Source organism: Fringilla coelebs, assembly GCF_963513975.1.
Source record: "Fringilla coelebs genome assembly, chromosome: 3".
Lineage (NCBI taxonomy): Eukaryota > Metazoa > Chordata > Aves > Passeriformes > Fringillidae > Fringilla > Fringilla coelebs.
In genome coordinates this window covers 50,224,790-50,237,728 of record NC_140030.1, presented here as the reverse complement: position 1 = coordinate 50,237,728, position 12,939 = coordinate 50,224,790, and the positions used below count along the sequence as shown (strand labels likewise).

General features: G+C 46.2%; 1 protein-coding gene across 1 annotated transcript in view; it reads left to right on the top strand.

Annotated features, from left to right (window-relative positions):
* The first annotated feature begins 10,658 nt into the window (after nt 1–10,658).
* The window catches only part of MAN1A1 (mannosidase alpha class 1A member 1), a 139,356-nt gene continuing 137,075 nt past the window's right edge, over nt 10,659–12,939 (top strand). The window contains exon 1 of the mRNA XM_084203257.1: nt 10,659–11,452. Within this exon, the coding sequence (XP_084059383.1) occupies nt 10,862–11,452 (591 nt within the window). The 5' untranslated portion in view covers nt 10,659–10,861. The remainder of the gene's footprint in view (nt 11,453–12,939) is intronic.

Here is a 12,939-nt window from a genome sequence, read left to right as displayed (position 1 = left end):
TGTGAGAATCATGTGATGAACTGCCTGCAACCTGCCTTCTCCATCCTCCTGCACAACTGTAGGGGAGTGGGCAGAGAATTCAGGAGAAAAGTTGGGCCTGAGAAGAAAGGAGGGGTGGGAGGAAGGTGTTTTTAAGATTCGGTTTTATTTCTTGTTATGCTACTCTGATCTGACTGATAATAATTTCAATGATTTCCCCAAGCTGAGTCTCTTTAGCCCATGATGATAACTGCTGAGTGATCTCCCCCTGTTCTTATCTCAACTCAGAAGCCTTTCATCACATTCTTTCTCCCCCGTCCAGCCAAAGAGAACAGTAACAGAGCAGCTGTGCTGGATACCTAGCACCCAGACAGGGTCACTCCAACACAATGTATGATTTTATTACTATTGTGAAAGCATCTGTCTGGTATTTTTTAATTTTAAAGCTGGTTGATTCCCAGATTCCCAAATGCTTAGACTCTCTTTGCTCTATTTCTCCATTTCAATGACAAGCAGCTCAGATTAAATCTCTACAGCTAAAAATTGAAGGAGCAAAGGATAAGGAGCACTAGACAGGCCTGACACAGGACACAACTCAGCAACTTCTATTTATGGATCCCCTTTCCATAACCACCCATCCTGTTTTGGGAAGGACAGTAGAGTAACTCACTTTATGTTAATGCATTAACCTAAAGCAAGCCATTCACATTCCCTTGTTCTTAGTAGTAAGTCTGCTTTAGTTATGTGTTGAGGCATTCATCTCAGTAATTAATTCACTGCATTAACCATTCACAAGCCACAGACCAGCATGGTAGATACACTGCTGCCCTGGTGGCTTATCCTCCAACAATGCTTATAAACAGATTCAACTGCAGGGAACAACTCTGCTCCTGTGTAGAATTTGTTAGTCAAGCGTTCAGAGCACACAGATTGTTTCTGCATCCCAAAAAGAAATACAATTGACTAAAATAGGATGGAATTAGGTGGTGTCTAACAGGAGTAACAGTCACAAAACTGGCTCTAAGACCAAACCTGTAACTTTGAAAGGCTTACACCATTTCTGCATTTTCCCTGGCTACTGTGCACCATCATGGTCCAACCTGAATGGTCACAGGTCAGTAAGGCTAAGACATGCTGGTGTGTAGAGGACATGAGGGATACCTGGCTTAAGGTCTCCTTCTTGTCTCTGGCTAGTGCAAACCACAGCTATAAGGACATCCTGTCCAGTTATGGGATGTGGCTGTAGCTGACAATTAATAATGTCTTGTGACAGCATCTGGTTTCTTGACATGGGGCCTCAGGGATAGATTTTGTTCCCAAAAGTCTGCTTTGTGCTTATTTCCTCATTTTCTTCCACACAAACACATCCCTAAGAACTTCCCTCCGCTGTCATTTTTCCAGCAGTCTATTTACCACGTGGTCCATATTCCATGGACAAATCACCATGGAATTATGGCCTGTCAGGCCTCTGCTTTCCCCTCACAGAAGAAAATGACTGGACCAATGACCCTTTTAGAATATACCATTAGAGCCATCTCCAGGCTGGGGGGAGATGTTTTCTTCTGTGCAGGTTACAAAAGGACGGGATAGTGTCCACTGTCCTTCAGGACAACTGGATATAGGGACACACTGCAGGTAAGCCTGTAGCCTGAGTGTTGCACCAGCCCACATTCCCAATCTCCCACTTTTGTGGTGAGATGCTGATGGGCAATGGACTTACATGAAGATATTGCCTGACTGTGAGACCAGAGGATGGCTGCATGTGACACAAACACATCAGTGATGGATGAACAGCCAGAGGTGCAAGAAGACCTTGTTGGTAAAGGTGTGGTTGCAGAAGTGCTTTGGGGAGACCCCTCTACAGCCCCAGTTGGACTCAACAGGACAGGACTGGTGAGAGGCCAAGTCAGCACTGGTCCTCCCCACTGCAGCCATCCTTTTCAAAAACAGAACAAAACAGCATAGTGCTGGTCATTCTGAGCAAAACACTTAACTATTAATTTTTCTGTGCACCTGAGTTCTGTACCATCAAATGTCACTATGAACCAAAACAGAGGAGAAAATGTGAGGCAACACAAGACAGAAAATCTTTCTTTGAAGAGATATGGTGAGATTGTAGTAAAAGACATTGTGACACCAAAACACTTCTGATAAAGATTTTTAAAGACCACTCTGTCTGTTTTTTCAAAAGCAGTGTGTTCCAGCTCTCACAGAGGCAAAGGATAGGTCATGCCAGCCCAAACCATTAGAGAAATATGATTTTACCCTGCTGCTAGCTCAGATGCATTTATTCTTTCTTGCACTGCAAGTAGAGAAAAGAATAAATTGCTCACAGATGCTTAAATGTGATGTGGTAAACCTTGTTGTCCATCAGGAAACACGCCTCACTGCTAAAGAAAGAAATTCTAATTTCAAATTTGCAAACCAATGCATTCCTAATATAGGTCAACAATAAGGTGTACATCTATGAAAATTAATTGCCTCTATGCTAACACATGGGGGGAAAAGGTGGAACAAGGTAAACCTGTATTAAATGGGTGATTCTAGGAGCATGACAACCTTATCCAGATGCCTCATGCTGTTCTGTTTGGAATTTGTCCTCTGTGTTCATGTACATACGTTAACAATTAACTAATTTTGTTGTCTCTCGTCTGTTGATTTGAATATATAAGGGGAAAGAAGAGCCAAATTATCTTCATTTGAGCAAAATACCTAGGGTCAATGATGAGTCAAAAATTAGGAACAGACCATGCATATTTTTCAAATGTAGCCAGTCACTGGTTAACCTGATATTCCCTCTTATGGTAGATATAGTATCTAAATATATAGTTGTTCATTCTCTGTTAGGCTGTTACTTTCCACATTTGCAACTGTGCCAAAGGCAGAGTCCCACCCTGCTTGCAGGGACATTAAAGGAATAGCTTGTAAAACAGAGAACTAGAGAAACATGCAGAGACATGAAACCACTAAAATCTTAGAGGCCCTTGTACCCCTTGTTGTCCTCTTTGTAGATTTGACTCACATACAAACATTTACCCTTTTCTCAAGACATGTGTGGAGAACTTCATGCCGCATATGAAAGTCTGAAAGTCAAAAATACATTATTCAGTCTTTGCATCTTTTTTGAAAGAGAGGCATTTCCTTAAAAAACATTTGCTTCTGACTCAATAATTATCTTCCCTTTTCAACCTTAAATATTTTCCTGAGTCTCATCTTAAATTGAAATCTGCCTGTTGGAAATTTACTTCAGTTTTGTCATTCTTGTGTTTGGGATCTCACACTGCCCAGTGATTTTGAGGGATGTAATGCACTCAGAGATGCCCTGTATTCAGCAAAGCATTATACACTGCAAGCTCAGGGTTGCAGCAATGAACCAGAGCATCAGATGACATTGAAGCTCTACAGCTGTCAATAAAGCAGAAGTCTCAGGGACAGCTGGACATATGGGAGGGGAGAAAGGAGACCTGTGTTTCAGGAACACAGCCAAAAAAGTCAAATAAACCAGAACTGGCCTAGGATACAATGTCCGTGGTATACTATAAATCCTTGGATAAGTAACTGAGCGTTGAAAATGAGGAAGAATTTAATTTCTAAGGAAAGCAAAGATAGACTTTGCACCCCAAAACAATATTTCACCTAAGGATATCAAAGTAAGCTCCATTCCTTAGGTCTCACTGTGAAATAGATTAGCTCTTACTTTACAGCTGAGGAAGCTAAGGTTCACCATCACACAGTCGAAAAATGGCAAAACTATTTTTCTTATCAAGGTTTTCAGTAAGATATTGGTCTAGACAAACAGCAAGAGCAAAGGTCAGATTAGCACCGATTTTTTTTTTTCCCTGCATCATTTAGCCCTAGCGGTAAATCAAACAAAGTCATTTCAGCAGGATAAGGGATCAGACCTGAACCCAGGCTGAAACTCCTGGATTTCATTTAGGGAAGACAAATAATTCACAAGTGTGTAAGATCTGAGCAGTCACGTGTGCACTGTGCGCACATGCACCATCTGCCAGTTTGCAGCTGACAGCCACTGCTTGGGGAGGGATTTTGCAAAGAAAAGATTCATACAGCCCATCAGGTGGTAGCTGGACACTCCTGACGCAATATCAGTATGTGTCAAGGTGAGTCAGAGCACACATGGCACAGACAGGAAAGCAAAAATATATTAACCCTTTGTCACCAAAAGGCTTCTGTGGCTTGGACTAAGAGACTCCACCAAGGGCTGGTGGAACTGGCCACACTTTTAAACAAAAGTCTGTGAAACATAAATGTGTCCTAATTACAAGCGCTGGGAAAAAGTGCAGCACTGTATTCCAGATGATGAACCCGGTAAACAGTGGAATATTTACAATAGGAAATATTAATTTTAAAAAATCTAAATATTGCTTATAATTCCAAATCCATAACAGATTTACAGAGAGAGAAAAAAACCCTTTAAAATAGACTCAAAAATTGAGTATATTCATAGTAATGCTGCAGTCAAACAGGGCACAGCCAGTAAACCACATCTGTACTTCTATTAATATGTGCTGTTGAGCAGAATTAACTCATCTGGTTAGGGGAATACATTGGGAGGAGAGGCACAAGGACACCACTTAAACTATTACATGAGGGCAATTTACATAATCCATGTGTCATCACACGTGTTCAGGGTTAAAAAAGCTCAAGATCATTGTTTTTTATGAAATAGTCAGGGAGCCATTGAATAGGGAATTAAAATTTTGTATAAATTAAGCACGGCTAGTATAAAAAAATAAATGAGTAATTCACAGTGTCCTTTGTTTTTAAGATTTCTTGTTGACACTTTTAGTCATCTATTATAGCATATTTTTACTCCTTAGAAGGTTTATCAGGTTAGAAATCTCTGTCTATCCACTTTTCCTTGAGGCTACACACTAACAGAGCCAGATCTGTTTTTCAGCCAAGACATACAGTTATTCCAATCAACTGGCTGCTAAACAGCTGTTAAATGGCTACAAAAGCCAGCTCCAGTGGCCTCATCTTGTTTTCAGCCAACACATCTCCCCCCTGGTTCAGGAAAATGAAGCCACCTTGGAAAGGACAGGAAGGCTGTTTTCCAAGGATCCTCTTAAAAAATTTTGCCTTCTTGTCTTGCTTTAATCTTGTCAGAATCTACTAAACCCATACCTATAAATGTGATATACAAACTTAATGACAGTGAAAAAAGAGTCCCTTTAGTTGCTCCAGTCATGATTCTGGCACAAGACACGTTAGTGCTATTGGAGATAATTAAGTCCAAAGGAAATCACAGCAGTAAACCACTTTCAGTTAGTCACAATCCACTTAGATTTGTCCCTTAAATATATATACCAAATCTGATGGCCTTTTACCTTTCCTGGGGATTATGGGTACAAAAAAGGAGGCAGGAAGGAAAAGAACAGCAGTCTCACTCTAGTCTCTTCACTTCGGCATTCTTTTCACTTCTGAAGGAGAAGAAACCTGTCATGGCTTTTAATCTCTTAAAGATCTAAGGTCCTGATGGAATTTCATGGGATGTCTCCAAACAACTTCATCCTTAATTGCTATGCAAATAATTACATGAGATTCTGAATCTTAAATGCTAAAATACCATAAGAGCTAGCTTCCATTTCTTAGTTCCATGGCTAAAATCTTCTTCAAGGATGTGAACATCGATAAATTTCTGAAAAGAGAAATAAAGTTTGTAGTTCTTTTTCTTTCCATTACTTTTATGTTTACCTCTATACTCCTCTCCCTTGCACATTGAAAACCAAGCTGTGTCTGCTTGCTTTGAGGGAGTGCAAAAGTCTCTCACTAAAACAATTATAAAAGGATAAAAAGCCAGAACCAAAGTGAGATATTCTCAAAGATGCCACCTGAGACTGAGTATGATATACTTTATGCTGCTGCTGAATACAATACTGGAAGCAGTCGCAGTTCAAATTCTAGATTCGGGTTTCTTGCCGTGTTGAAGACAATGATTTTAATCTTTGATGTTTTAATAGAACAAGAGTAAAATTTTTTCTTCAGATAGGATTTCTTGCAGTTCATTTTCTGTGCTTCTGAAATCTTGGGGAGGAGAGAAAGGGCAAAGCTTTTCTGCCCTTAGCTGGATGCTTACCTGAGTGCTTCCAGCAAAGCCTCCCAACAAACACTGAAAGCTGCCTGCAGTACAGAGATTTCTTTTGGAGAAATGAATAATCCTCTCCCTCAGGTACGGGTGGAAGATATTTCCAATTATACTGGTAGAAAAGAGACCTCTCATAGAATTGACAGCCACGCCAGAAAAGAGCTGAAAAAGTGTTTATGAAGTTTGTGAGCCTACAGTTTCATGTTCTTGATACATTTATTTCTACAGTATTTATAAAGTTTAGTTGGTTAGCCACAACCATCTCATGTGTTAGGCTAGAGGAAATGTTTGAGAAAGGATGTGAGAAAATTTAATTTTCTTTCTTCTGTTTTTCATCCTCAAACAGGAGACCAATCTTCAACAGGCATCTCACTGGGAAGGAGATAATCTGGTGTCTTCCATCTCTCAGACTAGTGCCCTAGCTCTTGGGCTGTAGGCTCCTCTGGGAGTGGAGCATTCTTCCTCCAGGGTTGTTAAGCAATCCTCAGGGGAAAACTTTTCTCCTCTTTGCCTTCAAAGTCCTGCACTTGTCTCTGAATCATAGCACTACTTCAAAATGAATGGTGGTGTGGGATGTACATGTTCCACTGCAAAAGAGGATAATTTGAATCCCCCAAGACTACAAAATATGTCAAACACAGATCTCCAACTCCTGGTCAACACTTCTCTCTTCTGAGGAGTGGTCAACACTTCTCTCTTCTGAGCTCTTGAAGAAAAGCATCAGGCAGTCCCGTATTCTCAAAACACTGAAGACTGAACAAAGTTTTTGTGTCTGTGAATCACACTTTCCTCACAGACTGAATTCAGAACTGCAGCCAGCTGCCAAAATCAGAGATAGAGAGCATTTCATACACATCTGGTCCTCAAATGGTCAAAGCCTCCTTCCAAAGAGCACACTGGGTGTTATGAATCCAGCTTGTGTGCCTTGGGAACCCTAAGTCTGTGCCACGTTACTTAATCTATGAAGAGCTGGATGTCTAAATCGGGTTTATGAGTCACATTCCCGAAGGCAAACATATTAAAAGTATCTCTGAAAGCTGTGTTAAAGTATTGCATTTCAAAAGGAAGCTGTCAATGTGTTTTTACAGTAGTCTTCACTAGAACATAACACTGGGAACCCCTTGCAAGGGAGTGGCACTGGTACAAACTCACTATCCAAGAAGATCTATCAGTAGGTATCTGCCTCAGCTAAATGGGCCCAAAAGTGGGACAACTGTTAATTCTCTTCTTATCTGTGGCAAGTAGCTTTCAGACCAAGCTGGCTAATTTCTTATCCCTACTATCACTAGACAAGATCTAAAGCTGGAACCATGACAAATTAGGTATAAGTAGATTAAAAAAAAAAAATTATGATCAGAGTTTGGGTTTTTCTAGGCCTTTCAGTCAATATGTAACACATTTCCCCATTCAGAACATTTAATACAGAAAAGAGTCTTGTGCCTTATAATGCAAATCACCCTCTCACCACCTCTCATGTATCAGATCTACCTTTCTATAAAGGCTTGACCTGTGCATGATTGCTGGAAAATTATTCCTGACTTTGCAGCTGAATCCATGGAAGCAGTATTTCCCTCCACAGGAGGGATACAGTCCAGTGTTTTATTGGTATAACCAAACTGGGTAGAACCAGCATAGCAAAACCACTGCCCAGAGACTTGGTTTTCCCCCATTTTAGCTGATGTCATCCAGGAAGTAATGGAGCTTGACAAGCAAAAAAATACCCAGCCTAAAGTAGCAGGCAGTTCAATATCCACTAGGTGGATGTGCTGACAGAGTTGTATTCAAAGAGGCTTTTCCAATGCAAGTCCTGGTACAGGCAGGTGGGCTTTCCACTGCTGTCTCTGGATTACTGCAAACACCAGGCTCCTCTTGTTTGTATTTTATTTGGATTTATTGACACTCTCGGAGTGCCTATGAACTTGATTTAACTTTATAGCTGAACTAACTGCCTGTTGGGCACAGTCAGTTGAAAATGAGCATTGTACAGCCCTTCATTTTGCCATGTGGAATCAAAGGTATTTTTCTCTGAGCTACTCCTTGTATTTTCCTGGTCCTTGGAACACCTTGTGCCTGAAGTGACAAAAAGCCCGAGGAACTTGTATATCAGGGTTGGGTTGAAGCAGTTCTTTTGTCTTTCAGTCTCTATTGCCCTCACGTAGTGAACAGCTCTCTATGCCAGTAACTTTACATGCTTCACCAGTCCCACTGAATAGTTCCCACATGACCTTACTGTACCATTAAGTGCTAACAACACTCTGCATACAAAATTTTGCGTCCTGCTCAGAGAGGGAGGAATGATCATCTCATCTCAAAGGCTTGAGAATTTCACAATTTCCATCTTTCCATAGAAAATCCTTGTTGCTGCTTCCCTCGTGCTCAGGGTGTCCCAAAGACAGTGATGAGCGTGGCAGTGAAACCCCTGGCATGACTCCACACTTGGCCCCTAGCACTGAGGAGGAACACCAAAAGAAGGCAAAAGGCTGATGTGTATCTCATTTTAGGAGACACTGGAGCAGAACCCCATGTGATAGTATCTTCTACTCCTGCATCCGTTCATAAAGTGCTATAGAAATATGGCAACCTAAGGAATGACTTCAGAATACTGAAAGAAGGCATTTCTTCCAGTAATAACTTCTGCCTCCAAATATTATCATATAAGTAGTGATGAGTTCTGAGGGCAATCTGTGAGAAATATTGCACACCCACATACTCAGTGACTGAAGCAGAATATGCTTGCTGAAGCTGAGAGTGGTATTTCACCATTTAGGAAGCTTTTTCATTGCTCAATTGTCTTTCAATAGCTAAACCCCATATTTGCTACCTTAAATGTCGTTTAAAAAAAAAAAAAAACAAAACCAAAATCACCATGGATTCTTATCTCCTTTTCCAAGCAGTCTGATTTCTTCAACCTGAAACAATTTTGTCTTGGCACAGCTACTAGGCTACGTTAAACATTTCTGGGAAATGTGTGTCAAAGTCAGAGTGCTCATTGTTTGGTTTGAGCAATAGTTTCACATCTAAATGTGGGAAAATGCAACTCAGGAAAAAATAGGATTTAAAAGAAAACCAGAATAAAAACGAAATTGAATTACTGATCTCACTGAATATGAAGTTGGGCCCCTGATCCTTCAGTTTCATGTGTAATCCTGAAATTTTACAGAAGCATTTGCTTATATACTCAGGGGAATTTTGCAGGACTCACTTTATCATTTCTATATAACTCTATATAACTGTCTTCTCTGAACCTCTTCTTAATTAATCTGTTACATATTCTAACTTCTAAAGAAAGGGATTTGGAAAAGCACCGGGCAGCAGCCTTGCTTTATTCCTATTAAGTCAATGGTAAAACTCCCCTTAATTCCACTGGGAGCAGAATTAGATCCATGCCAAGCCCATTTTCAAAATCATGTCTTTAAGGCTTACACAATTCCTTCTCCCTGCCCTTGCTTAAAGCACAGACTTCCCTCTACCGTCGTTTTTGGTTTTTTTTTAATCCCTTGCAAAATAAAGCCATGCAAATACGCAAACAAACCAACCTCAGCATCCTAACTTCTGGGACCAACATATCTCACTGTTTTCTTTCTGACTGTGTGGTTAACCTTTTGGGGGAAATGTTTAAGATTACAGCGCTGAACTGCTGTGAAACTCTAGGTAGACTGAGTATGTTCCAAAAGTGTTGGAGATAAACCGCTGGATGTTGGCTGGGTTCCCTTTTTCTGTTAAAGTGACACAACACTTTATTCTTCTCACATGCCTGATTAATAAATCAGAATCTTAGGGGTTTTTTTTTTTTTTTTTTCCCTCTCGCTGAATGCTTGATCCAGTAACTTGATCCACTATCAAACACGGTATTTCCTTGTGCCAGCACAGGATGGTCTTTTCATTTGTACGAGCGCAGATGAAAAGTGAAAAATTCTCACATTGCACAGATATATGCCCTGCTTCCTTGGACAAGGTGCACTTTTACCTACAGAAGAAAACCCCAATAAATAAAATTAAGCCCTGTTTTTCTTTCAAAGAACAGATAGGGGCTCGTCCTACCCGGCGGGTCGGGAGTTGTTCCCGGCCGCGCCGTGCCCCCGCTCCCCTCGCGCCGCCCCCGGCCCAGCGCGCGCCCCCAGTGAGTGTGTGCGCGCCTGTGCACGCGCGCTCGTGAGCGCGCAGGCCCCCGCCCCGCGCCCGTGCGGGCGTACAGGCGCGTGTGTGCGCGCACCAGCGTGCACGTGGGTGCGCGAGGGCGCGCCGCCGGCATCCGCCGGTGCCGCGCACCCGCCCGGCCCGGACCGCCGCCGCCCACGGGGCCGAAGCGGGCGCGCCCCGCCGCCGCCGCTCCCCTCCAGCCGCGGGGCTCCGGCGGCGCCCAGGGAAGCGCATCCCCCGGCTGAGCCCCGGGACCCGCCGTCCGGCAGCGCCCGCGCCCCGCCCCCCCCGCCATTGGGCCGGCGGCGGCCCCGCCCCGGCCCGCCCCGCCCCCGGCTGCCCGGCAGTTCCGCGCGGGCGGAGCGGGGAGCGGCACCCGCGGCGGCGGCGGCGGCCCGGCGGCAGCATGGGCTGGAGCTGACAGCGCCCGCCCCGCAGACGCTGCCGAGCGCTGCCGGCGGGGGAGCAGAGGGAGCCCGGCCGCGGGGAAGGGAAAAGTTGCCGCGTCCGCCCGGGGAAACTTTGTGCAGCCGAGGCGGGGAGGGGGCGGCGGAGCCGAGCCGTCCGGAGCGGTGCGGTCCCTGCGCGGCGGCGGCGGGGCGCGCAGCGCGGCGCTGAGGCGGCGCGGGGGTCATGCCCGCCGCCAGCTTGCTGCCGCTCTTCGGTAGCGCGGCGGGGCCGGGGACGCTGGGCGGCCCCGCGGGCAGCGGCGCGGGCGGCGGGGGCAGGAAGGCGGCGGGCCCCGGCGCGTTCCGGCTGACGGAGAAGTTCGTGCTGCTGCTGGTGTTCAGCGCCTTCATCACCCTCTGCTTCGGGGCCATCTTTTTCCTGCCCGACTCCTCCAAGCTTCTCAGCGGCGTCTTCTTCCACTCGGCCGCCCTGCAGCCGCCGCCGCCGCCGCCCGGCGGGCAGCCCCGCGCCCCTCCGCAGCCCGGAGGCGGCCCGGCGGCGGCGGCGGCCGCGGGCGGAGCGGGCAGCCTGGAGCGGATCCGCGCGGACCACGAGCGGGCTCTGCGGGAGGCCAAGGAGACGCTGCAGAAGCTGCCCGAGGAGATCCGCAGAGACATCCGCCAGGACAAGGAGAAACTTCTGCAGGACGCCCGCGGCAGGAAAGAGGCGGGTGCCCCCGGGCTGCCCCAGCGCCTTTTCCGCCAGCCCGTCGGCGCCGTGGGGCAGGAGCCCGCCGACCCCGACGTCCGGCAGAGGAGGGAGAAAATCAAAGAGGTGGGTGGTGGCGGCTGTCGGTCCCGCTCCGGGGGATGCGCCTCGACACTCCCTTGCGGGGCAACAGGTCTCTGCCGGGTCTGGCAGCGGTATTGCGGGACCCCTGACCCCTCCTGCCGCCTCCTCCCTGCGGGAAGGGGGTCTTTCTGGTCGGCTGTCCCTCAGTAGCCGCAGCGCAGGTCGGCGGCGTCGCCCGCGGTCGCATCCTCGCAGCCCGCGGTGCGTTCCCGCTTGCGGGCCCGCGCTGCCGGCTCCGTGCCGGCTGCTCCTCCCTCCCTACCTCCCGACGTTGCCGGCTTGCCCCAGCTGTTGCACGGAAACCCGGGGAGAAGGCGAAGCCCCACGAGGGCTGGCAGGCTATGGATCGCTTCGCGGGGCGCCGAGGGCAGGGGACGGCGACGCCGGGGAGAAAGAGTGGCGCGGGTCCGTCTGCGCTCCCCATGGGACGTCCCGGGCTCGGCGGTGGGCGTCCGATGCCTCCGCGGGGTGCGGGAGGTAGCGGGGCACAGCTCCCTGCCCGTGCCGCGCTCTTGGCAGAGGAGCTGCCCGGGGCTGTCCGGCGCCGAGCGAGTGCGGGGTGCAGGTGCGGTGCGGCGCTCCAGAGGTGTCGCGGTCTGACTCGGGTTCGCGCGGTTCACTGTTCAGCGGTACCGGCTGTCTAAAGAGTTGAGGGCATTTGGCCATATGCAGTCAATTTAGGTTGCAGCGGTAAAGCGTCGGAGCTGCCTGTGCTTTGATGAATTTCTTCAACCGCGTTTTTTCGGTCCTGCTGCTCGGTTGGTTCAGGTACGGGTTTAAATCCTTCCTTATAAAAATTCTCCTAACTATGTCTAGGTAATGCTGTCCTGGGCAGAGCTTGACAGGGTCCTCTAGCAAAAGAAGAATTTCCTTGGTAATGCAGTTCAACTTCCCATCAGTGCTGGCTGGTTTATTTATCGAACTGACAATTTCAGCTGCCTGCAGAGATTAGGGTTTATGAATTAATTAGTAGTGTATATTTCATGTTCTGTGGTGATAGAAATGAGATAGGCAAGAGACTTACTACAGAGTATTTCAGTATTTTTGAAAACTGGCTAGGTTTAGTTAAAATTATTTGTTTTTAATGTGTGTTTGTACAGAGTGCTCTGAAAAGTGAGCTGTGATATCAGAGCATCATGTAATAAGCTCTCACGAATATCAAGTTGTGTTCTCTGCTCTGGAGTCCTTGTGTCACTTGAACTATTTCAGCAAATTGTGTAGCATCGTTTTAAGTCATAAGCAGCATGTACCAATGCAAAGGTATTTTGAAGGGAGAAACTCTTAGGAGTACGCGGTACATACCGCATCTTGAAGAGTGCAGAGAGTATGTTGTCTTCTAGTTTAGTCACGCAGCCTCCCTGAGGCATATGGAAAGTTAGAAATACCAGCAAACTCTTTTTCCAGCTATGTGACATTGCCATGGAGAAGTATTTAGAAGCAATGAGGCTCCAGACCTGATGTACATGATT